Consider the following 27,216-nt stretch of genomic DNA (forward strand, 5'->3'; position numbering starts at 1 on the left):
CGCCAGTGCCAGTTCAACCTGCTATGGAGAAAAAGTGGGAACCTTTATATGAGAGGTTCAGAAAGCAGCATCCTCCCACCTTTGAGGGTGGACCAGACCCACTGCGAACAGAGCAGTGGATGAATATGATTTCATCTATTCTCGATTTTATGAGGGTTGAGGGTAACGAGAGGGTAGCCTGTGCAAGCTACATGTTTAGAGAGGATGCCCGCATCTGGTGGGATGTAGTAGTTCAAAGGAGAAATGTGACAGTTATGACCTGGGAAGAGTTCAGGAATATTTTCAACGAGAAGTACTACAATGTTGCAGTCCGAGCTGCGAAGGTTGATGAGTTCATCAACCTGACTCAGAACCGGTTGACCGTGACAGAGTATGCTTTGAAATTTGACCGATTGGCGAAGTATGCGCCAGATTTAGTGCCAACATATGCGGCAAGAAGAGACAGATTTGTGCAGGGATTGAATGTTATGATCGCCTGTGATGTGAAGATCACCTTGGATCCAGAGACTACAACTTATGCTCAGGTTGTAGACAAGGCCCTTACAGCTGAGGGGGTCGAGGACCAGATCTGGAGAGAGAGTTTTGTTAGGCGCGATGCTAGGAGGACGGTGCCTCCTTTTATTGGATCCAGTCGGGTTAGTGGCTCCAGTGAGCAGAAGAGGAAGGCCCCAAATTCCTTTGTTCCTCCCAGCTCGGATAGGAGGGCACGGGGTGGTTCTAGTGGTCGTCAGGGCGGAGGTGACAACAAGAGGAGTTTTCCAGTGTGTCCTCAGTGCAAACGATGACATCAGGGTGAGTGCAGGATTAGGGCCTGCTTTATCTGTGGGAGTGTCAATCATCTGAAGAAGAACTGCCCACAAGCCAGGAAGGAGGAGCCGAAGCAGGGCGACAGTCTCACTCCTGCCAGGGTGTTTACTTTGACTCAGACTGAGGCGGAGGCTAGCCCCTCAGTTGTGACAGGTCAGATTTCTAGTGCTGGTTCTTCTTATACTGCATTGTTTGATTCGAGAACCAGTCATTAGTTTGTGTCTGCTAGAGTGATAGATCAGTGGTGTAGACCTAGTGTTTTGTATGCTAGGGGTTTTCAGACTTTGTTGCTGACTGAGGAACTGGTAGTCTCTAGGAGGTGGATTAGAGCTTTACCAGTAGAGGTAGATGGTAGGGAATTGTTTATTGATCTGATTGAACTTGCGATGGATGACTTCGATGTGATCCTAGGGATGGATTGGCTATCGAAGTATGGGGCGACGATTGACTGCAAGCGCATGATGGTGACCTTTGAACCGGAAGGGGAGGTACCCTTTGTATTTGTGGGAACAGCTAGTGGACTGCGGGTACCTATAATTTCAGCACTGAAGGCTAGAGACCTGATGTAGGAGGGTTGCATAGGATTCCTAGCGAATGTTGTGGATACCTCTAAGGTTGTGCCGGTTGGACCGGGGGAGACCATATTGGTATGCAAGTTCCCAGATTTATTTCTTGCAGATCTGTCAGGGTTGCCGCTACAGCGGGAGATTGATTTTGTTATAGAGTTGATACCAGGGGCGGAGCCAGTATCTAGGAGACCTTACAGAATGGCTCTGGCAGAGTTGAAGGAGTTGAAGATTCAGTTGCAGGAGTTACTGGATTTGGGGTTCATCAGACCGAGTTTCTCGCCATGGGGTGCTCCAGTGTTGTTTGTCAAGAAGAAGGATGGATCTCTTAGGATGTGTATTGACTACAGGGAGCTAAACAAGTTGACCATTAAGAATAAGTATCCACTACCTAGGATTGACGATTTGTTTGACCAGCTACAGGGAAGGACAGTGTTTTCCAAGATTGATCTCCGATCAGGTTACCATCAGTTAAGGATCAAAGAGGAGGACATACCAAAGACCGCTTTCCACATGAGGTATAGACACTATGAATTCCTGGTTATGTCCTTTGGATTAACCAATGCCCCAGCAGCTTTTATGGACATGATGAATAGGGTTTTCAAGGACTATTTAGATAAGTTTGTGATTGTGTTCATCGACGACATTCTGGTGTACTCTCAGTCAGAGACAGAGCATGAGCAGCATCTACGTCTGGTATTGCAGCGATTAAGGGAACATAGGTTATATGCTAAGTTCAGCAAGTACGAGTTTTGGTTATCGCAAGTTACATTCCTAGGCCATATTTTCAGTAAGGAGGGGATTCTAGTTTACCCAAAAAAGATTGAGGCAGTGAGGGACTGGCCTAGACCGAGCAGTGTTCCTGAGGTGAGGAGTTTTCTGGGATTGGTAGGGTATTGTCGGCAGTTTGTTGAGAGGTTCTCCAGGTTAGCTACACCATTGATAGAATTGACAAAGAAGAAGACAAAGCATGTTTGGACAGACAAATGTGAGAACAATTTCAGAGAGTTGAAGCGGCGACTAATCACCGTGCCAGTATTGAGTCTGTCGACAGACAACGAGAAGTTCGTGGTTTATTGTGATGCTTCTAGATAAGGTTTAGGGTGTGTACTAATGCAAGATGGGAAGGTGATAGCCTGCGTATTGAGTCAGTTAAAGGAGTATGAGCAGAGATATCCCACGCATGATCTAGAATTGGCAGCGGTGGTATTCGCACTTAAGATTTGGAGACATTATCTATATGGTGAGAAGTGTGAGATATACACCGACCATAAGAGTTTGAAGTACTTCTTTACTCAGAAGGATTTGAATATGCGCCAGAGGTGGTGGCTAGAGTTGGTTAAGGATTATGATTGTGATATCCTATACCATCCTGGGAAGGCTAATGTAGTGGCTGATGCATTGAGTCGGAAGGGCCTAGGACAGTTGTACAGTTCAAGGCAGATATCCAATAAGTTAGCAGAGGAGATGACCAGAGCAGGAATAGAGTTGGTGGTTGGTCGGTTAGCCAACATCACTCTTCAGTCTACGCTCCTTGAGAGAATCAAAGAGGCACAGGGGAAGGATTCCCAGTTGAGAGGTCACAGGGAGAATGTCTTAGTCGGAGCGGCTAAGGACTTTTCTATCTCGGAGATGGGGTTATTGAAGTATAAGGGTCGATCTATGTTCCGATGGATGCAGATATTTGATGGGAGATCTTAGATGAACTGCATACCACTCCCTATTCCTTACATTCGAGTATGAAAAAGATGTACCAGGATCTCAGAGCTTTGTATTGGTGGTCGGGCATGAAGAGGGATGTGGTTGATTATGTGGCCAAGTGCTTAACTTGTCAGCAGGTCAAGGGTGAACATCAAAGGCCAGCAGGGTTGCTGCAGCCTCCAGGGATCCTGGAGTGGAAGTGGGAAGATATTGCCATGGACTTCGTGGTTGGTTTGTCGAAGACCGTGGGACTACATGACTCGGTGTGGGTGGTAATGGATAGGTACACCAAGTCCGCCCACTTCTTATCAATCAGGAAGACTTATACTGTGGAGCAGTATGCTAAGTTATATGTAAAAGAAATTGTTCGACTGCATGGGGCTCCAAGGTCGATAGTATCTGACAGGGACCCCACCTTCACCTCCAAGTTCTGGGAGAGTCTGCAGAAGGCTATGGCCAAACAGTTACGGTTTAGTACCGCTTATCATCCTCGGACAGATGGACAGACTGAGAGGATGATTCAGATATTGGAGGACATGTTGCGAGCCTGTGTGCTAGATTTTGGGGGATCTTGGAGTAAGTATCTTCCTTTGACTGAGTTCTCATACAACAGCAATTATCAGGCGACTATCGGAGTGGCTCCGTATGAAATGCTTTATGGGAGGAAGTGTAGATCACCTATCCATTGGGATAAGACCGGTGAGAGGAGGTACTTAGGTCCTGAGATGGTTCAAAAGACCAATGAGGCAATTGAAAAGATTAGAGCTCGAATGCTCGCCTCCCAGAGTCTCCAGAAGAGTTACTCATATCTGAAACGCGGGAGCGTGGAATTTCAGGTTGGTGACCATGTGTTCCTTAGGGTTTCACCTTTGAGGGGAGTGAAACGATTTGGTGTTCGGGGAAAGTTGAGCCCTAGATTTGTTGGCCCCTTCGAGATTCTGGAGCGGGTTGGAGAGGTAGCTTACAGATTGGCGATGCCTCTAGCCTTGTCAAGGGTCCATGATGTGTTTTACATGTCCATGCTCTGGAAGTATGTATCTGATTCGACGCATGTTCAGGATTTGTCTTATGAGGAGAAGCCGGTTCAGATTCTCGACCAGAAGGACAAAGTCTTGCGGAGCAAGACCATCGCTTTAGTGAAAGTGTTGTGGAGGAACAGCAAGATCGAGGAGGCGACGTGGGAACTTGAATCTGAGATGCGGGAGTGGTATCCCGAGTTGTTCAAGTAATTTCAATGACGAAATTTCTGTAAGGAGGGGATATTTGTAATGACCCAAATTGCTAATAAGGCTTAGGGCCTTGATTAGCATGCTTGGAGGGAAATAAGTGAATTATTGTTATAATAAGTGAATTCGTGTGAATATGCGATTAGAGATGCATGTTTAGGTGAATTATATATGTATGTGGGCCCCGTTTAGTTATTAGGGGCATGATTGTAATTTTAGCTCACGGAGAGCATAAATGTGATAATTGTGAATAAATTGTGATATATCTGTGTTGCACGATCCGAGACAGTCCTAGGGAGCGGTTAGCTGGAAAGTCACAACGGGGTCGAAAATCCGACTCGGGACAAGTGGAGGGGTATTTTGGGTATTAGACATCTTATGGGGTTATCGGGTTATGGAAATAAATATTTGGAGATATATTTGAGGTTAGTATACCTAGGGGGAATATTGGGGAAATTTACCATTTTGCCCTCGGGGACGTTTTTGGTACCCCGAACCTTGAGGTAACCTTATAGACTTAATTTAAATAAAACAAAACATAGAATCTTTTGGAACTCTCTAAAATGACCCACTCTCTCTCCCTCACTCGGTTTCTCTTCTACACTTGGAGGCTTAGTGACATCTTGGAACAAACTAGTCAAAAATTAAGGAATTGGAGATGGGATTTTGGGAGCTTGAGGCTTAGAGCTTGGAAGAGGTGAGCTTTGGAGGTTGAGGAGCTAGTGAAAGCTTGAATTCGTCAGCTGAGGTAAGGGGTCTAACTTTAAAATCCCTTGAGTTTCAGTTGAATTATAGCTAGAGTTGTAAGTTGCATGTGAACCAGAATCATGAGTTAATTTTTGTTGTGGGTTGAGTTTATAAGACTGTGTTGGATTTGTTGTGGAGCTTAGATGATGTGGTAGGGAGGCTCAAGCTCGGGACACAGGTAAGAAAACTACTATTCCCATAGAGCTTGAGTTGTAGGGCTTGGCCCTATATGACTGTGTTGCAGGGCGTGGCCCTTTGAATGAACTTGTATGTGTTTAAGTATTTGTTTATTTGTATTATGTGTACATATAAATGAATGAACGACAATGGTCGGGAACGGCGAAGGTCGAGAACGGCAAAGGGCCGAGAGCAACATTTAGCACGCGGAGTGCGAGTTGCCAGGGCGAGACCCCAGAGGATACCTGGGATATCCTCATGGTGTGGACTGCGAACCCAGGGCCTGGTAAAGCGTCTGGGACGGCATGGCCGCATGTGTATAGCCTGATGATGGCTTGTTTATATGTTAAGTGTTTGATATGCATATATTATCTTCTTGTGAGGGTTTTCTTGCTGGGCTTCGGCTCACGAGTGCTCTATGGTGCAGGAAAAGACAAGGGAAAAGTCGACCAACCTTGAGTATGGTGAGCGTGATGAGCGGCGCGTACATGTCTGGTCTGCCTGGCTGCCACGGCCGAGAATACTGTTTTTACGTTTTTTGATTGTGAAAATAAATTTTAACAAAATGGTTCAAGAGCACGAAAATTAATTAAAATGATTTTAAACTAAGAAGCAATTAAGAACTATTTAAATGCAGAAAAATAAGAGAAACAATGTGGAAAGGTAGTGGCAAGAGTTAACAATAATAAGATGATGAGCTAGAATAATTATCCCCCTAAGTGCAAAAATCCGGAGGCAATGCTGGATTGATGCTACTGCAACAGGTTGTCTATTAGTCAAGAATTCTAATTAATTTCACAGGCTTCCATCAAAGTTACCATGATTTTAATCATTTAATTAAATCACAATTGTCTATGCTAATTTAACTTCAAGGATACGACTATGCACGGTAATAATATATGTCTATATCATTACAATACTGAAATCAAAGAATTCAAGCATACACCATTCAAATTGTGTGTCAATTAATTCCAACATTTTCATAATTGAAAATTAACCCATTTACTTACTAAGGGTGATCAATCATTAGAAAGTATTAATCATGAGAAATATTTGAATGAATAAACATCAATTGCATTTATCATCAATATCAAAATACCATAAATCACATATTAGGGTTCAAATTATCCTAGATCTTTAAAGTTCAGCTCATGGCTACAATCTCAAAAATACCAAAATAATAACAATCTATATTCAGAAAATTGGCAAGAAAAATTAAAGAAAAACAAAGAGTAGAGTGAGAATGGCAAGTCAATTAGATGTCTCCAAGTGGTTTTGGCTTCTAGCTTCACTCCTTTTTCTTTCCTCTTCTTCTTCTTCACATTTAAAACTCCTCCAAAATGGGTAATATTGTACCAGGCGGCTATCCCTTCTTTTTCTCTCTTGCTCTGTACATGAATATGCCCTCAAGGGAAAGATCATCCAATTAGGTCATTCTCCTATATTAACTGACATAGGCCTCTTTTCATTCCTTTTCTTTTGTTAGCAAATGGACCCCAAGGAAATTAGTGGCCCAATAGCCTTCTAATTAACATTCAGGCCATATTAAAGTGAGTCTAAGAATTAATGGATAAAACTAATGGATTAGCTTTTCACGTGGGCCTTCCAAATAGATAGTTGATAGAACGTGATGCTACTACAATGTTGCGACATCCCAAAATCCTAATTCCACTTCAAGCTTCAAATCCTTTTCAAAATGTCCACGGCTCTACCAACCATCTGTCAAGACAATATTCAAGATTTTAAGATATATTTTTCAAGCATTAATCTAGTATTTAATATTATCTTATTATAATTAGTATTTGACAAAACCATAATAAAAGTACTACTAAACACCCTAAACCACTCTTTTCTTGATTGAAACATAAGTTTAAAAGCATACAAAAAATTCTAACTCCTAGAGTTATCATTGAACAAGCATCTATAAAGGTAGCAAAGATATTGTAAGAACTTCACCTATGTGAACTTAGAGGTGGTGCTGCCTCTCATGGGAGTTGGAGTTTCTCCCCGGAAAGTTCATGAAGGGATGAGCACATGGCCATATGAGTGATAATCGAGAAAAGTGGGAAAACAAAAGATCTAGGAGAGGTGTGTGAGGTATCGCCGGTTTTATCATAAGGAATAAATGATCCAAGCTTTTAAGCTACCAATGATTTCGATAAGACTTTGTGGTATTTTCACTAAGGTAAAGTTCAAGTCAAAAGGCACTTTACGGCACCAATATTATTTTGAGCTAGAGGTTGAGGTTTGTATTTAACCAAATGAGGGAATGTTATGATTGGTTAAATACAAAGGATAAGTGTTGTTACACAAGCTAGGTATAAAACACTTAGTAAATTTCAATTGTAGGCACTTAAAATTGTGGTTCTGGGTCCAAAGTGATACAATGAGGTATTTAAGGATGCCCAAAATGTTTGGGAGCATTTAGAGGTGTTTAAGGTCCATTTTGAGAGTTTTCACCTACCTAGGTGGCATTGATTCGCCACCCAGAAGGCGACACGTTGCCAGTTGTCTTAGGGTTTCAAAGAAACCTAGTCGGCAACACGTCGCATGACGTGTTTGTACAGACACATGTTTTAGCTCCAAATGTTGGTTTTTGAGGTTCTAATCCTTTTGGTTAGAACTAATGACTGTTCCTACTTAATAAAAGGGTTCTCATAGAGTTTTGATAGACTTGATCACTCTCTCAAATCTCTCTCTTTCTAGCTTTGAAGATCTCAAATTTTCTCCAAGAAACACATAAAGAAAGTGCTTGACTTTGTGAGTTTAAAGACTTGTTCAATCACAATTCTCATTTCCTCTTAGAAAAGCCTCAAGCATCCATGGAGTGCTAGGAAATAGAGAATTAAGACACGTTACATCTCATGTATAAGTGTTGGTTGTGTTTTTGCATAGGAAGAAAAAGTTCAAAATTGTGTTCTAAAGGCAAGGGTTTGAGCTCCAATAAGACTCAATAAGCTTTAGTCTACTATTAGGGTTTACATCATCTAATTCAATCTTTTATTGGTCTCTATCAATGATAATTTAGTGTAGATTCATAATATTTTGGTGGTGTAATCTCACTCTCTCCTAACAATCAACATAATTCTTTTTGTCATCCCCAGTGTCCACTTCTTTGTACCATAATTGATATTTATTCCATTCCCTGAAAGTACGTAATCACAGTTTTTGTTTCAATTTAGAATGTTAACAATGCCAATTATTCATTTCATATCATAGGTTCAATGACTTTAGCGCAACTCCAATGCAAAAGCAACACGAGATAAAAAAAATTCTAAATAAAAATTCTAAAATGATCTTCCTGTTTTCACTATATTTTTGTAGAAATTCAAGAAAATGTGTTCCAATCAAAATCAGCCAAAACACAACCAAGTATTTACAGAAATAATAGTAAACTATGAGAATCAACCACATAGCAACCAAATTTAATAAATAAAGTAGACAAATAACACCAATTATTTGTAGCATAACATATTAGGATATTAGTTTACCCTTGTGCATAGTTAACCTACCTTATCCTTAACTATGGTTAGTTATACTAACCTTTTTTCCCCTACTAATTATATATGTACTCCAATAAGCTTTTGTAATACAATAATACAAGAAATCCTTTTTGTCACTCTCTCTTAATATATTTCCTAATATGGTATCAGCCAGAACACAACCCCAAACCGATTCTTGAACCCTTCCTTCTCCTTCACTTCTCCCATGGCACGAACAAGAAACAGATCTCAACGGGAGCAACCTTCCTCCTCCATAGATTCTGACGTGCTACCTCCCTCTCAGGCACCGACCACTACTAGACAGAGGACCACTTTGACTGCTTCCGATCCTCCTATGCGTGATCGACCTGCTCAAGAAGATGCCAACAATCCCTACTTCATGGGCACTAGAGACCACCTAGGTCTGATCTTAGCTTCTCCACCTCTCACGGACACCAATTTTCAACAGTGGGCTCGTGACTTCAAGCTCTCCGTGGGTGCGAAGAACAAAACTGGCTTCCTCACTGGAACCATTCCCCAACCTTCTTCTGATCACCATTTGTTTGATCCCTGGAGCAGATGTAATCAAATGGTTATGTCTTGGATTATTCACTCAGTTTCCCCATAAATCAAGAGCAGTATCATCTATCTTGATTCCGCTGCTACAATGTGGACTGAGTTAAACACGAGATTCAATCAAGGAAATGGGCCTCGCATTTTGATCTTCGGACATCCCTCATATCGCTTCATCAAGGAGATGATTCCGTCAGCGCCTATTTCACTAAACTGAAAGCAATTTGGGACGAGATTAATGAACTCCGACCAAGAACACCATGTACTTGTGTTGCTGCCAATGATAGCCTTGAGCTACAGAATCTTGAGCAAGTTTTGCAATTTCTTACGGGATTGAATGAGTCCTACCATGCCGTCTAATCTCAGGTTCTTCTTCTTGATCCTTTTCCCTCTATTTCTAAAGTTTTTTTCCACCATTGTGCAAGAAGAAAGACAGAGGAAGATAAGGCCATCGGCTACCACCAATCTCATTGCTGCATCTACTTCCAACCCACTGTCACTTCCGCCATCAAGAACAAAGAAGATGAGGCCTACTTGCTCTCACTGTCAAAAGCCGGGACACCTCAAAGAAAAATGCTACTTCATCCATGGTTTTCCTCCTGGATGTGGCACCAAAAATGTCAACAATAAGCATGCTGTCCATCTAGCTACTGCCTCTGTTTTACCTTCTCTTGAACTGGGCAGTCAAGCGGCTATACAGAATTTAATTGCTATGCTCAGCACTCAGCTTCAGCAAGCTCATACTCCTAAGGCCGAGACACAACCTGTGATCTCCAATTTTTCTGGTAACTTTGTATCTCTTTCTCATGATTATTGGGTTATTGACAGTGGTGCTACTCACCATGTTAGTTGCAATTTCCAGTTTTTTATATCTTTTTCTAACCTCACAATAGCCTCTTATCTTACTTTGCCGAATGGTTTGAGAATAAAAGTGTGTAAATCTAGTACTGTAAAAATAAACAAAAATCTAACCCTGAATAATGTCTTATATGTCCCAGATTTTCAATTAAATTTAATATCTGTACCTGCCTTGTTATACACTCACAATCACACTCTTTCTTTTTCTCAAACTCACTGTCTAATAAAGGACACATCACAGAACAAGATGCTTGGGATTGCTAAGCGCATAGGACACTTGTACCTACTACAACAAGACAAGACCCTTTTACCTTCTTGTTCTTATGTACATTCTAAGAACTCTTGTAATAATGTCCATACTTGGCAAACACAGTTAGGACATCCTTCTATGAAAGTTACCAACAAATTGAATAAAATTTTACATTTTTCAACTTCTTCAAATCATAATGTTCCTTGTCATGTATGTCATTTAGCTAAACAAAAGAAATTGCCTTTTGACTCTCATAATAATATGGCTCCTAATGCTTTTGAATTAGTACAAATGGATATTTGGGGTCTTACTCCATTCCTACATTGGAAGGATATAAATATTTCCTCGCCATTGTTGATGACCATACTAGATTTACTTGGGTCTATATGTTGGAATGCAAATCTGATGTTCAAACTATTATCCCACAGTTTTATACTTATGTTCTCACTCACTTTTCCATTCCCATAAAAGCCATACGATCGGATAATGCTAAAGAACTCAATCTTAGTTCTTTTTATGCAACAAAAGACATTCATTTATATCATTCTTGTGTTGAGCGTCCTCAATAAAACTCTGTTGTTGAGCGTAAGCATCAACATGTACTCAATGTAGCTCGGGCTTTAGCTACACAGTCCAAATTACCTCTATCATATTGGAATCACTTTATTACTAATGTTGTATATCTTCTCAATAGAACGCCATCTGCACTCTTAAATTTTAAATCATCTTTTGAACTTTTATATGCTCAAATTCCTTCTTATGATCATCTTCAGAATTATGGTTGTCTTGCCTATGCATGTACTCTTTATAGTAAACGAAACAAGTTTACTCCTAGATCTCGTGCTTGTATATTTATAGGCTACCCCCCAAGTATGAAAGCATACACTCTACTTGATATAGCTACTAACCAAATTTTTCATTCAAGAGATGTCATTTTTTATGAGCATATTTTTCCTTTGACTCAACCAAGTTCTATTGACACTTTTGACTCTGTTTTTGGCAGCAACCAATCCTCTCTAGATTCCAATATCGAGAATATGATCTCGATCCCTGCTAGCACATCCAATGAGCAACCACTCACTACTTCTAAAGTTGGCCGCCCACTTAATCGACCACCACATCTCAAGGATTATATATGTGAGTATTCTACTGCTCACCCTTTAACTAATTTCATATCCTATGACAAGTTTCGTTCATTTTTTCGAAATGTTATACTTGCTGCCCATACCTTGCTCGAACCTACTAGCTACACACAAGCCTCCAAGCTTCATGAATGGAAATTAGCAATGCAAAATGAGTTTGCTGCCCTCATTGCCAATAACACTTGGAACATTGTTTCCCTTCCCCATGGCCATAATATTATTGGCAACAAATGGGTATACAAAATAAAATATAAGTCCAATGGTGATGTTGAAAGATACAAGGCACGTCTAGTTGCCAAAGGATATACTCAACAACAAGGTATAGACTCTTTGAAACTTTTTCACCCGTTGCAAAATTCAATACTTTAAAAGTATTCCTAGCCCTAGCTGCCTTAAATAATTGGAAACTACACCAACTGGACATAAATAATGCTTTCTTACATGGTGATTTAGATGAAGAGGTTTACATGAAACTTCCTCAAGGCTATCAACCTAAGGGGGAGCTCCCACTAAATCATGTTTGTAAGCTTAACAAAAGCCTTTATGGTCTCAAACAAGCATCAAGACAATGGTATGCTAAACTTAGTACCACTTTGCTCCAAGAAGGTTTTACTCAATCACATTCCGATCATTCACTTTTTATTAGGACTAATGCTAATAATTTTTTGGATGTCTTGATTTATGTTGATGATATAGTCCTAGCAAGTAACAATGATCTTGATGTTGATGATTTCAAGCACAGATTAAACTCTAAGTTTAAACTTAAAGATCTTGGACCATTACGTTTTTTTCTTGGTCTTGAAATAGGTCGGGCTTCTAATGGTATTTCTATCTCTCAAAGACCCTTTGTTCTACAATTATTGCATGAAACAGGTTCTTTAGGTGACAAACCTTCTTCAACTCCTATGGAACCTAATATTAAGTTGAGCAAAGATGATGGAGAGTTACTAACCGATCCTACTTCATACAGGAGTTTAATTGGTAAATTGATTTATCTAACCATTACAAGACCAGATATTTCTTATGCTGTGAACAGGTTAAGCCAATTTTTACAAGAGCCTAGACAACCTCATTATAAGGCTGCTCAAAAACCCCTCCAATATCTCAAAGGCAATCATGCTCAAGGCTTATTTTTTCACTCAGCTACATGTTCACAATCCAACAATGTTGCTGCCCCAAATCTTTCAACATTTATTATTCAGCTCAAAGCTTTTTCAGATTCCGATTGGGCTACTTGTCCGGATACAAGACGTTCCATCACTGGCTACTGCATCTATTTGGGCAAATCTCTTGTGTCTTGGAAATCTAAAAAGCAAACCACAGTTTCAAGGTCTTCTGCGGAGGCTGAATACCGTGCTAGGGCCAACACAACTTGTGAACTACTATGGTTACTTGCTTTGTTAAAGGATTTCAGGATTCAACATACACAACCAGCCGTCATGTACTGTGACAACACCGCTGCCTTGCACATCTCATAGAACCCCGTCTTTCATGAACGCACCAAACATGTTGAAATAGATTGTCACATTGTCGTCAGCAAGTTCAAAATGGCCAACTGAAGCTTCTTCATGTCCCATCACAAGATAACTTAGCTGATATACTCACAAAACCTCTGTTTCCTACTCATTTTCAAAACTTATTAAACAAGATGAGTCTTACAAATATGTACACTTCATCTTGAGGGGAAGCATTAGGATATTAGTTTACCCTTGTGCATAGTTAACCTACCTTATTCTTAACTATGGTTAGTTATACTAACATTTTTCCCCTACTGATTATATATGTACTCCAATCATCTTTTGTAATACAATAATACAAGAAATCCTTTTTGTCACTCTCTCTGAATATATTTCCTAATATAACACGACATACATGAGAATTTAAATCTGTTCGAAATTTATTTTGTTGCAATTCTGTTGATTTTTGGCAAATTGATTTGTGGGCGATGATGGTGGTTCCATTTGTTGATCACTAGTCGATCTTGATGATTTTAATTTCGTCTTGATGTAGGTTGAATTCTGTTGATTTCAAAAGCTTGATCGCTAACATTTGTGGAGATTGGTCGTGGGTTTCTCCAACGTTTACTTTTTGTTTTTCTTTGATTTTTTTCCCTCATTGATTGCAGATTTTGATGAATTTGCTTTTGGATTGACGTAAGTCATATTATTGTTGATTTCATGTAACTTTGATCGACCTTGTACATTGAGATCGATGGCACGTCGGTGGTTAAATGACTGTAACCGTGAGAGGTGAGAAGATGAAGAATGAATCATATTTTTTTAAATATAACCATTCGTTTGTATTATAGTAAATAACTTTAGTGAGCCTTATAAATGTTTTTTTTACCCATATTTTGTCCGTATATAAAAAATGAGAAATTATAGGAAATAGCCCAAAATAAAGCCATCAAGAAGCTAATGTCCTCATTTTTTAAATTGTAGATAAATGACCATTTTATATTGTTGATTACCTAAATTGCCCTTTTTTATAATTTATTTATTTATTTAGGACTGTATGACTTTAATATAGTAGTATATGTATATTAGTTTTGTTTAATTAGTTTTTATTTTGAAGTTATATTGATTTTTTAAGTTTTTTATAGGTTGCTGGTATATTATTTTCCAATTAGTGTATATATTTTTTGTGGTATGGTATATAATTTTTTTTTTGTGATATTTAATTTATATTTTATTATACATAGTGGTAGTATATAATTTTGTATCATAGTATATACATTTTAATGGTAGTATATAACTTTGTTAGCATAGTATATATATTTTTTAGTAATAATTTTATAAGTTTTGATGGTATATTATTTTTCAACTCAGTATATATATTTTGTGGTATGGTATATCATTCAACAACCCATAAAAAACGATAAAAAATCAAAATAACTTTAAAATAAAAACTAATTAAACAAAATTAATATACATATACCATAATATTAAAATATTTAGAATAAAAGAGTAATTTGTTAAAGGGTGTATTTGGTAATATGTGATATTAAATAGATAATTAGGCTATTTTACTATAAAATTAAAAACATGGACATTTACTTATTTTCACACAGCATTAAAGGTGATTTTGCATCATGCCGATATAAAAAATCGCAAAAACATCCCTCGATCAAACTCAATTCAATGACCCATTTTGGGCCAAGTTCCAACGGCCCAAATTCTATGTTGCTCTCAAACTCAGATTAGGGTTTAAGCTTGATATTCTCTTTCCATCATCAACAGAAAGAGAAAACAGAGGAAAAGGAAATTATTTGCAATTTTTTGTTTCAAGTTTCATTTGGTTTTAAGTGGGAAATTTCAATGGATTCCCTTCAACGTATAGCAAGAAACTCTCAACTCCACAGATTCTCTCCTGCCATTGTGAAGCTCAGTTTCAGAGAATTCTCCTCCAACCGAAATGACAAGTACAAGGACGGGGACGACGACTGGAACAACGCCTGGGAGACTGCTTGGATCCCCGAGGAGGTTTCGGCAAAGTCTCCCCGAGCTCCATGGGAGGCCGACGTTAATTTCTTAGCCCCATCGGATTCCCCCATAGCTCTCCCAGCGGACGTCGATTCCGAGACGAAGGCGTTTGTGGAAGACATGAACGATAATTGGAGCCAGAGACGTAAGTCGAGTAAGAACCAGAAACAACCAGAAAAGCTGAATCTGGAGAACGAAAGTGAAAGTGGGTCGCTATATAGCTTGGAGAATATGAAAAGAGATTACAGGTTGAAGAAGCAGAGAATTCATGCCGGGTTGTGGATGAAGGAGATTGAGAAGCATGAAGAGGCAAAACTGGGGGACTCCATCGTTGGTGGTGGTGATGATATCGAGAAGTTACTTGATAGTTGCTCAGAGTAAGCTCCTTTTTATATTTATCTTTATGTCATGTATGTGTTGTTTGGACTCAGGTTCTGGTTTTTGCTGGGCCTGACTTATCTGCTTTTACAAATGCAGCATTTTCCATTCTGCGGATGACGACTTGGACAACTCAAAAATCTCAAGCTCTACTGAGTTTAAAGCCAAGCCTGATGGTTGGGAAACGACATCAAAAACTGAAGATGGGAATATATGGGAGATGACACAGAGGGAGGAGGATATTCTTCTCCAAGAGTTCGAGCGTCGAATTGCTTACAGTAAATTCCAGGTCTGCAAAATCTTAATAACTTTTCACATCCAAAATGCATTATTTTTCAGTCGCTTCAATCAAACTGTTCTCGACAGTGTTTTTAAACATCACTTCGTTTAAAAATAATGATGTCTAGTAATCTAAAGAAGATTTTAAATGTTTTCTATTGCTCAGTGATAAGTGATTCATTCGTTAACAAGATATGCATGCTTCTACATATGCAATTCAAAGACTTTTGCTATATATGAATTGACAACACTGGTAATTTTTTCTTTTTCCTTTCTTGTATGTCGTTTTCTTTCTTACGAATGGTTGGTTGTGTTATTGTTTTGGTACGCAGATAGCTAGTTTTATAAAGACTCACATATTTAGTCGGAGGAGACCCATTGATGGGTGGAAATACATGATAGAGGAGTTAGGACCTAATGCCAGGAAAGGGAAGGGCAGTGTCACAAGGTTACCAACTTTATCTGATGCCTCAACACAGCCGTTCAAGGCGGAGAAGACCCCAATGGGAAGTAATTTTAGGAAAAGCTAAGCTATTTAGTTCCTTTACTACTACTAAGAATATTCACTTCGCATTTTGGGCATTTGGGGCTTTGGCTGTGGCTACCTATGTGTGTACAGCAGAAACTATGTCTATATAAATATCAACCGGGTAAAGACTAGACATATTGTTTTGAGTTTCGACCAAAACTGCATATATTCAGAGAGGGAAAGCTGGGCTCAGCTGCGCTATTAGCTTTTCAATAGTATGTGCACCAATATCAGATTTCAAGCTATCAATGTGATATTTTGTTTTAACACAAAACATTGGATATTATTTAGTAGTTAACTAGGGAAATACAAAACGAAAGATAAACTGAAAATTTTGATAATTGTTGAGTACTAAACTGGATATTTCAAAAGTTAAAAAAAGGCAACGCTACAGACTACCAACAATGACAAGCAGAATCTCGTTAGAGGATTAAAATAAAAGGAAAATAGACTCTAAATTCGTCAAAAAAGAATTTTTCATCTTTACATTCTCTGTTCCTTTGAAAAACATTACCTCCTACACTGGATATTCTGAAAGTACCATCTAATAGCTAGGTTCTGATCCCAGCTTCTTCAGGTGAACTCCACTGGAAGATTAAGGGGGAAAATTTACAGTTTCCAGGGAGAAATTATACCAAATAGTCATATCGTCTTGCTTTTTTCTCTTTTTCACCATGCTAGCAGCACATTACTCTGTACTTCGTACGTTGTTTCTTTCACATACTCTAGCCCCATTTTCAGTCCACCAATTTTCAGCTTGCTCCTCAGTGAAATGTTTTCGACTATGAAAGAACGTTGGAAGATTGAAGACTTTTAGCAACGGGTTTTTGAAAACACATCAATTTATCTATCAATATCTCATTATATAACTTTGTTTAAGTGATTGTAAATTCCATGCACAGAATTGCTATGAAATAAATAGGGCATTCAGAAAAGGAGCGAATTATGACGTTGCAGTGTTGAACTAAGAATCATTGTTGTATTAGTTTATTTTTTGTAATACTAGCCTGGTAATCTTTGTTGTAGACTAGTTATGTGCAATATACTAATATATATATATGACAGAAGGGTTGCAAATACCTGAACCGAACCCGCCGGAGTTCATTACCCCCGCTTGGCAAAGAGGATAAAGTTATGTAAACACCAGGTTCATCTTGTACCACCCACTCTGCTTTTCCAGTTTGTGATTTAGATCCATTAGGGGAGTTTCGATTAATAACAACGCCATTGTACTCTCTTTCAGGAGTATTAGTGTTTGACGCAGTGGTCTTAGTTGATAAGTCGTTTGAAAATTTGGCGGTGCCTCCAGCATTTAAGTCTGTAATAGAGCTCACTTTATGTACTTCTGGAAATCTTTCAGCGATGTCTTTCAACTTTCAGATAAGAAGAGCACAAGTTCAGATTATTGACTAATAAAAAGAACAGCATAGTCGTTGAATAAGCAATGTTTCTGTGAAAACAGTTACTATTGTTTATTTTGTGAAAACAGTTACTATTGTTTATTTTGTGAATTAAATTTGTAAAGGTCTTTATCCACACCAGGGGGCATCATATTCTTCTTAAACTAGATATTTCCGACAAACTCAGTTAATGCATGGAATACAACAACAACAACAAAAGAACAGAATACAATGCAATGAAAAACTCAACTTAGTGAGCCGACTACTATCCTTCACACAGATTCCAGCTTATGGCCTAATTTATACACGAGACAATTTTAGACTATCATAGCACCTATCATGGTTCTATCACTTAGATGACCAATCAATGACATAAAAAATGGTCAGTGCATAAATGGGTTTGTTCTTGTCATTGTAAGATTATCCAATTCACTTTCTTCTGTCTAACTTCATGTTAGGAAGGGACTAAAGTATGACAGCTGTCATAAAGAGAATGGCTGGGGTGTTTGTAGGGGTAATTAGGTTGTTAGAGTATTATATATATGAGAGAAAAAGGGGACGAAAAGTGTGAGTGAATTGTAGTGAGCATTGAGCTCTTGGGAGGTTTCCAGGTCCCTCGAAGTACCTGGGTTATCAGTTGTATTTTACTTTCTATTCCAGCAAAAATATACAAAAGTTTGGCTAATTGACTCTCTATATTGAGCTTTCTTGGTTCTGGTTTCTATCAATTGGTATCAGAGACAATCCGATCCACCATGGGAGTAGGCGTAGATGTTGTGGATGAGGGAGATACTTCCTTTGTTGCATCAGTTCAGCAAGCGCTAGCCTCAATTCCACTCGACCTTGACAGCCTTGGTCGGATGACCACCAAGCTCGACATCATGAAACAATTGCTGGTCCATCTCCTTCAACGCAAGGGACTCGAATCGCTGCCACGACCAATGGAGCTAGAGGAAGAGGAAATGGTCGATCACGTGACGGCGACTAGGATCATAGATGATAACTCCAAACGCACCAATGGCCTCATTCACGTTGGGGAAAAGGTGAATTCAAATATCAGTAAGGAGTCCAATACATTCAAGTCACCTGACAAGGCCACTACAGTTGAGGAAGTGGTCGTTGATGCTTCTGAATTTGTGGATCGTCGAGGCAAGTGCATCAATCACCATCACCATCGAGACAGATCGCATTTGCGATATTCGCAAGCCATGGATCTGGACTTGTGTCCTCTCAATACGTCCGCGACGCCGATTCGACCTACACCGGTGCTAAAGAAGAAAATCTCTACTCCGTCAAATACCACACATGACAGTGTTTTCTTCCACTTGCCTTCTCTCAGTTGGCAAGGCCAGTTTGGGACCCGAAGTTCCTTGGCCTTCGTCCACGTTGGGGGCACTCACAACTCATTGTCGAATGAGCTACACTACCGAGCAATGTCGGCAAGGTCAGGGGTGCCGCAGTTTCTGTCCAAATGGAGCGAACACGATCTATGGGTTGGAAACCGATGCTCTACTCATGCTCAAGATGCAGCCCAGCTGCATTTTTATTTTGTTGGTCTGAAGCTCAACATCATGGGCCCTAGTAAGCATCAAGCCCAATATTTAGAGCAAAGCTTACAAGCCCATGTGTCATCTTATTTGAGTGTAGGGAGAGGAAATTCTATTCAGAACCCTACTATTGCTTTTGACAAATTATTTCATCTCTTCTTGTCCACTCACCAGCTCCAAGTCTCTCAATGGCAGAAGGAGATATTGCACTCGTCAAATCTGACCTTTGTTTGGGAGTCATGGCGGAGGTTGCAGTGCAAGGACGCAATGGGGTATTAATTCTGAGTGTGGTTATTTTACTGCAACAAATGGAACACTTACTAAGCTCGATTTTTGATAGAGGGAGAAGAATCAACTTTTGGGAGTTTAGGCAAGCTTCCAGAAATCATTTCGGGCAATCAACCAGGTTTTTTTTGAAGTCATGCATTTTCACCAATATGATTCATTATTAGAGAACCAGATGTTGTTCACTTTTCGTCACCTTGAGGACAAGGTGACTTCGGGGAGGGGTGTAATGTTAGGAAGGGACTAAAGTATGACAGCTGTCATAAAGAGAATGGCTGGGGTGTTTGTAGGGGTAATTAGGTTGTTAGAGTATTATATATATGAGAGAAAAAGGGGAGGAAAGTGTGAGTGAATTGTAGTGAGCATTGAGCTCTTGGGAGGTCTCCAGGTCCCTCGAAGTACCTGGGTTATCAGTTGTATTTTACTTTCTATTCCAGCAAAAATATACAGTAGTTTGGCTAATTAACTCTCTATATTGAGCTTTACTGGTTTTGGTTTCTATCACTTCAATACCTTAAACCAGTTTATTGGCTACTTCTCCATCCAATTAATTCAATCCAGAGCATCATTGCTCCAAAATTGAATGGTCCAAAATTCAAACTTGTGCTATTATATAGGTACACGAATTAACCACCCAAATGACTTGAATTTACTATGAAATTTTTTTCAAATCAAAATGCTTTTGTAGTCTATATACAGAACTCAGAACATCATAGATTGATTTTTCATGGGAAGTAGCAACTAATTGAGTGGGGATGACTTAATGACTAGAGAGCTGGTGTGCCATCCCAAGGAAAAAGGGTGGCTTGGGCATTGACACTGTGGCATCAAGAATAAAAAAGGCATAACTAATGATTTGGCCTTCGAGGGTCCCTCTAGAAAGGAAGTCTTTGTGGTACAAGGTTATCAAGACAAAGCATGGTCTCAAATCCTTATCAGTGTGATCCAGCAGGGGAAAAAAGGGTAACTTTTTGATGCCTTTGGAAAGCTAATTCTTAATTATATGGGGAGTTTTCTCTGCTCGCTATTTTAAAGTGGGCAATGGGAATTATTATCAAATTTGAGAGGACATTTGGATGGGGTCCATGAAGAATGAAGCATCAAAATTGTTTACAGGATATACTCGAAGATGGATCTTTCATTTTATTTAAAATTTGAAGGACAGAGGTGGCTCAATTGTTAGAAATATTTAGATGCTTAGAAGGGAATGATTATGCAATACAGTTGAAGGGGAAAATAAAATTTAATTGTTAAGTCATTTTTTGCTAAGATGATTATGCAATACAGTTGAAGGGGAAAATAAAATTTAATTGTTAAGTCATTTTTTGCTAAGATGATTAGAGACACTTCTATAGCCACTCACATTGGAAGGTGTCTATTCTGTCTAAAAAGTAAATGTTTGTATAGACGATGGTTTTGGGTAAGCGTAATGTTCAGTGTTTTTGCAACATTACAGATACTGGCAAATTTATTATTGTGATGGTGACCTCTTTTTAAAAGGGACGAATTTATAAATGATTCACTTTGACGTTTTTTTGTTGAGACTGCCAGTGTAAGGTTTTATATTTATTTGGAAGGGAAGGGTAGTGTCCAAATGTGCTCTAGGGCAAGGTTTACATATCAACAAGGAAAGGAAGAATCATGTAATGAACAGTTATTAGGCTCTTTGGTTAGAGTGAAATAAAGGAGTTGAAAACAAATTGGAGTACATTATGATTATGCGAGGAATAGTTTTTTTTTTTTAAAATTGTGTGCATTTTTTCCCCACAATATCACTTGTATTATCACATTAATTAATACGACTTTCCAAAATAAAATACAGATGAAAAAACATAACCAACCTGAGCAGTTAAAGATTTTATAATGTTCTTCGCAGATTTGCACTTTTCCACTTCATCTACTGCTATTGTAGTCACCTCCTCCAATTGTTTTGTTGTTTGCTCCAATTTAACCTCAAGATTTTGAGATTTGCAAGAAAGATCTTCTACCTGCAGAGTTCCATCCAATCACTTTGTACTTGGTAAACATATTCATCATAACTAATGCCAGCGCTGAAATTACACTATTAATAGGACATGCATGCTCATCTGCATGGATATAATTTAAAATTTTATCATCACAAAAGCAGTGTAAGCAAGCTGACCTGTGCCCTCAACATTAAAATTTCTTGGCTTAAAATATTATTTGTACGCTTCAAATCTGTTTCTTCAGAAGACCAAGGTGGGCTTAACTTTCCAGAAGCAGGAGATGTTGCTCGTGACATCAATCTGGAGACAGGAACAGAAGCTGATATAACTTTCTTTGGACCTCCAACCAGAGAATTTGATGCTGTAGAAAAATCAAAATCTCTTAGAGTAGCTCCATTAAGAGGAGGAAAGACACGGCCAATATTGGATTCGAATTGATTCTCGTTCTTGGAATGCAAGCTTTCAGCTTGATTTATTGAGCCAAAAGATGAGAATCTAGAGAGTGTTGTCTGTAATCTAGGAGCTCGACTCTCTCTTTCAGCCACGTCATTGGTTTTACGACGGGCATTTCCATTTCTAACCTTAGAGTTTCGCAGTGCAGAATTTGTTTCCATGGCTTGTTTTAGTTTGGTATGACAATCATCACACACTCGATATGGTTTGTTAACATTGGGAGCCAGGGCAGCTTTCATAGATTTCTTACTGCTGCATACTTTGCAAAAGACTAATCCACAATTGTAACAATTGTGACGTTTTCTTCTGAATCCAAAAGGACTATGACAACCAAAGCATACAGAATGATCGGCACCAGAAACCCATTTATGAAGACAAATAACAGCTGTAAGGTTAGAACCGCATGCTAGACTCTTTACTTGCTTATCTTTAAGAAAGTCAACAAGAGTAGGTGTATCTCTGTGATCGTTGTCTCCATGGCCTAATTGCCCATTTGAACCCTTTCCCCAAGTATAGACCTCTGTCTTGGAGGTCAATACTGCAACGTGATAAGAACCACAGGCAATCTCTTCGATAAAGGTTTCTGCAATTTTACCTTCAACTTGAGTAGGAACTTTTCCATCGGCTGAAGGATTGCCCAGCTGCCCATAAACAGTACTTCCCATTGTGTATACTTGTCCTGATGTTGTAAGAGCAATTGTGATAGTATGACCACAGCCAACTTGACGAATTTTCTTGTCAACCAAAGCAGATACACATTCAGGAATAAGTCTGGGCTTCTTATCATCTTGTCCAAGTTGCCCTTTATCTCCATCTCCCCAGGTGAACAGCTGGCCCGATGAAGAGTTAACAGTTGTTTCAGGACTACATAACTCATTTATAACTTCAACTACTGCAGCAGTATGCCAAACACCACAAGCAACCCTCATTGTCCTAAGCCCTCTCAAAGTTTCCACTTCTCTGGGAATGCTTGTGCTGCTAAGATCACCATGCCCTAAGGCACCAAAAGAGCCATCTCCAAAAGTAAATAACTGACCAGCTGAGGTTACGACAGCTGTATGCCAGAGTCCACAAGCGATATATGATATATGTATACCTTCCATAATACCACATACCTTTTTAGGAACCCAGTGGCTAACTTCACTTCCATGCCCAAGCAGGGAGGAGCTGTGAGTACTATCACCCCATGTATAAAGATCTCCAGAAAAAGTGACTGCACAAGTATGATACTCCCCGCATGCTACTAATTCAATGTTTGTGCCACTAAGAGTATCAATAAGCTTTGGTTGGGAAACATCCATTTCCACGCCATGACCAAGCCTGCCTCCTGCCTCCTCTCCCCAACTGAAAATCTCTCCGTGTCTGGATACCAGCACAGCATGTCTGCTACCACAAGCAATACTATTCACATCAAGAACAACGGTAGATTCCAATGCCTTGGGTAGAAGAGCATCCATCTTAGCATCAAAAGAGCTCCCAACTCTATGAACACCGCCACCCAAAACTCCACCACCAATACCTTCACCCCAGATGAAAACATCTCCTAAAGCATCAAATTCATCATGACCAGAACCTTGACTGGATGAGCTTACAGCACTAGATAAGCTAACTCGAAATGCTTCTGTTGCAGAAGTTCGACCATTGGAGTTATCTACAGAGCAAGGTGATGTTGAAGGATTGGCAACTGGATCAGGTTGGTTGAGACGCTTGGTGACTGCAGTATATGTTATGATGTCTGCAAAGGCCTTTCCCAATCTACTTTGTGCAACATTGTCAAAGTTAACTCCAGAATCTCCCGGATCCTGTGGTAATTAGTAAAAAACACAAAAGGAAAAAATATTGTAAATACTAGACATTTCTCTTGAACTTTAATAGAAAAACAAAGAGGAGAAACAAAAGAGAGGGAAACACATTATTGATACAGACAAATGGTGTAATGGAAGGAGAACTTCTTCGAGTACGAGTATTGGGACTATCTATTGATCCATTTTCACATGTTGCATCAATTTTGTACTTGCGGTAGTTGTCTCGAGTAATCAATGCATTAAGACCAACAAACCAAACTTCAGCTTCATCCTTGTCTTTACATATCTGTTTGTAGAATAACGGTATCAGTATAATTACAAAATTAGAAAGTGGCCACATAAGAGAGTAAACAGATTCATTCTTCATTTGTTCTTTCATGAGAAATCAGTATAGCTACTCTGCCTTATTTCTATAAATCAATCATGAGCACTGGGCAACATTTACAATTATGCTAAAACAAGAGAACTACTTTTTTTAGAATTTTTCATGTCATTGAAACCAACAAAGAATAAGTAATATCAATTCAAAGATATTACTAAATACACTCACCAAGTCCAAGGATCTGTCACTGCATATTAGTGAAAATGACTGATACTCTTTTTCTGGCCGAGGATACCTCTGAAATATTGCCTGAAAGAAAAAGCCATAGTTCTAGGCTCAATATTTAGAAAATTAGCCATGTGAGGCCAATCAACATATAATGAATGGTTTTACAAACTTACAGTACGCTGTCCAGGAATAATTCTCGAAACATGACTTAGTTTCACATGTTTCTCTTCTTTGCCTGAGTACCAAATCAAAAAAGACTCATCCTGAAACAAAGATAAAGTATCTAAGAAAGAAATGACAATATAATAACGGTGAGGTATTTCTGACATCACTATTCCTAATGGAAAAGACACCTATATATGGGTACATGATGTCACTGAGCTCAAATTAGAAAAAAAGGCACAATATATCGTTTTGGCATACTCGTGATTTAGTTTAAGAAAATAAAAATAAAGCCTTAAAGATTTAAACCAATAGTTATGCCAAATTAAGTAAATCAACCCAGCACAACACATATTAAACCACCCTCTCTCATTTGGTGGTCATTGGGCTACTAACTTCTGAGGCCCTGAGATTGCATAACTGTGCTCTAATCAGAATCATAGCCCACAAAAACTGCTCTAAATTCAGTTGAGGAGCATATACAAATATTATATCGCCAGTATTCTCATCTCAAAGAAGAGTTTAAGGAATGTTTTATATTTTGAACCTAAATGTAATCAATATCATCTTTCTTCATTCAGTTTAGAAGATAAATTCCTGTACTCTGAAGTAAGCCCAAACTTATTACTCCAGTTAAAAGGCCTTGTGTAGAATCACAATGGAAATAAGAAAGCAAAACTACTTACATTAGAAAGCCGGAATGGGCAGAACTTCGGTTTCCCTCTACGGCCGTACTTTAGTAAACATGCCCCTTTTTTAAGAGCTGTAATAGCCTACAATACAATGTAAAAGAAAAATCACTTGGTAGCACAAAGCGTAAGGAAAGTTTTAAGTTTGGCGAATTAGTATCAACTCCACTTAAAATGTTCAGTATGAGATGCATTATTTGTATCTATAGCTAGCATATATTGAATGTGGGAAATTTAGTATGTCATCATTTGATCAATGGATTTTTGGAAAAGAACAAATGGTTTACCAAATTAAAGAAAACAAAATTTTAAAATGTAACACTCTTAGTAAAAAGAAATTTAGAACCCATCAAGGGAAATGCTTATACACAATTCAAACTTTTCATGGATAAAAAAAAAAAAAAAAAAGACAACAAAACAAAGCAAGCAAAATAGACCTGCTCGATATCCCTCTCGGCAATGCCACTTTTCTGAGGATCAGCCATTCAAGTTGCGATATCAAGTGCTGCCTTGGAGTAGACTACCCAATACACATTTAAACAATCACAGCCCCAGATATATCCAATACCACAGACTAATCTCCAACTTTCCCCCATTGAAACAGAACGAAAAAAAGAAGAAGAAGAAGAAACACTTCGCTACTCAACAGTGTGTTTCAATTCGTGGAAACAAAGAAAACAAGGGATGCCTTCATCCATACCCCATCATTATCATAAACGCAAAACTCCTCTTAAAAAGCCCTAGACTCACAAGGTTGCAAAACCAAAGCCCAAAACGCCACGAACCAGGTTCTCGACCAAAACACCATTCAACTCGTAAAACAAAAAGGAAACCCTAGAACTGCATCATCACAGGCTCAAATTCCTCAAAAACTCCACGATTCCAGTGCAACATACCACGCGGAAAGCAGCATGGCGCAATAAGCAAAAACAAAAAAAAAAAGATAGAAAATCAGGGGAACAACGATCGAATCTACCTACATTGCAAAGAAAGCTAACAAAATCTCCAAATGCAGGCTATTCTCGAAGAACATGGTGCGGTTCAGCTCCCAAAGCCAAAAACGGAAAAGAATTCAGAAAAAGAAAGAAACTAATCGGATCGATTATTCCGAAAGCTCGGAGAATTTGCCTAGGTCATCAAAGGCTTCCCAATCTTGGAAGAGCTTTGTATTGGAATTGTTAACGTGCGCACCTCTCTCTCTCGCTGTTTTCTTTCTTTTTTTCTGAGACAAGGGGAAAAAAAGAGTTAACTCGTTGGTAATCTCGCTGGCTGGCTCCGCTGCCAACGCCCCAAGTCATCACCCAAGGCCATATATTTGTTTTTTTTTCTTTAAATTTAATTTTTGCGTGTGACACGTCAGAAGAAGAAATCTCTGGGATGGAGATGGTTTCTTTGTCCTTAATACGCTTGTAATTATCTGGCCGTTATTGGTCGTTTCATACTTGATTGGCTACTACTACTAACTACAACCTACAAATAACAAACAAAATCAACTGCTTATCCTCATGTCCACACGACACCCACCAACATATATCTATAATAAAACAAAATAATAATATTAGCCTTTTATTATATATTTTAAGTACGTATGCATTTTGTTCTTTTGTGTATATTTAATTTTCCTCCTAAAGTAAGCTGAAAAATGTGTTATTGTTATTTGATATTATCAAATCATATGAAATAAGCATACTAAATACAAAAATTAAATAGAGGTGTAGTTGTTGAGAGTGAGATAGTAGTAGATGAGATAATGTGGAGGAAGCTAAACTGAATAATATAGCGTTTTTTAAGGAAAAATCGACCCGTTTGTGTATAATAAGGTTGCATTAATTAGTTATAATAGTTATTGACAACTTTGAGGGTACTAGGTATGTTCTAAATAAAATTTGGTTGTTTCATTATTACGTAAATGAGTTGTTTACCTGTTTTGCACAAACCCATATAAGTATATAACCATATATAACATAGAAAAACCCTTGTTCCACTTTCATATAGGCTATAGCATTGATCATTCCTTTCACACTTTAAATGGAATTTTAGGTAATTTGATAAAAAAAATTAAACCAAGAAAAAAAAGTAATAATTTTTTTTAAACTTATATTTTGTCTCATTACCTTGTTGAGCTATGTATTTTATCTCATTATTATATATTTGGATTCAG

General features: G+C 38.6%; 2 protein-coding genes across 4 annotated transcripts; one reads left to right on the forward strand and one right to left on the reverse strand.

The window, feature by feature from the left end:
* Nucleotides 1–6,282: 6,282 nt before the first annotated feature.
* Nucleotides 6,283–26,354, reverse strand: LOC133823074 (PH, RCC1 and FYVE domains-containing protein 1-like). 3 transcript variants are annotated; one of them, XM_062255658.1, is made up of 9 exons: nucleotides 25,493–26,351; nucleotides 25,053–25,139; nucleotides 24,378–24,467; nucleotides 24,205–24,285; nucleotides 23,761–23,940; nucleotides 21,573–23,651; nucleotides 21,271–21,417; nucleotides 17,278–17,570; nucleotides 16,514–16,979 (listed from the first exon to the last, which is right to left on the reverse strand). In XM_062255658.1, exons 1-9 carry the CDS (start codon nucleotides 25,538–25,540, stop codon nucleotides 16,886–16,888), a joined length of 3,099 nt encoding a protein of 1,032 aa, XP_062111642.1. In that variant the 5' UTR covers nucleotides 25,541–26,351; the 3' UTR covers nucleotides 16,514–16,885. The 3 variants fall into 3 exon arrangements, with proteins under 3 accessions (XP_062111644.1, XP_062111642.1, XP_062111643.1); XM_062255659.1 differs by having other exon boundaries at nucleotides 23,776–23,940; nucleotides 25,493–26,350; XM_062255660.1 differs by lacking the exons at nucleotides 16,514–16,979; nucleotides 17,278–17,570 and adding an exon at nucleotides 6,283–6,943 and having other exon boundaries at nucleotides 25,493–26,354.
* On the forward strand, nucleotides 14,688–16,414 carry LOC133823075 (protein GAMETE CELL DEFECTIVE 1, mitochondrial). The gene is made up of 3 exons (XM_062255661.1): nucleotides 14,688–15,388; nucleotides 15,489–15,678; nucleotides 16,001–16,414. Exons 1-3 carry the CDS (start codon nucleotides 14,847–14,849, stop codon nucleotides 16,196–16,198), a joined length of 930 nt encoding a protein of 309 aa, XP_062111645.1. The 5' UTR covers nucleotides 14,688–14,846; the 3' UTR covers nucleotides 16,199–16,414.
* Nucleotides 26,355–27,216: the final 862 nt, after the last annotated feature.

Source organism: Humulus lupulus, chromosome 3 (assembly GCF_963169125.1).
Source record: "Humulus lupulus chromosome 3, drHumLupu1.1, whole genome shotgun sequence".
NCBI classification, from domain to species: Eukaryota; Viridiplantae; Streptophyta; class Magnoliopsida; order Rosales; family Cannabaceae; genus Humulus; species Humulus lupulus.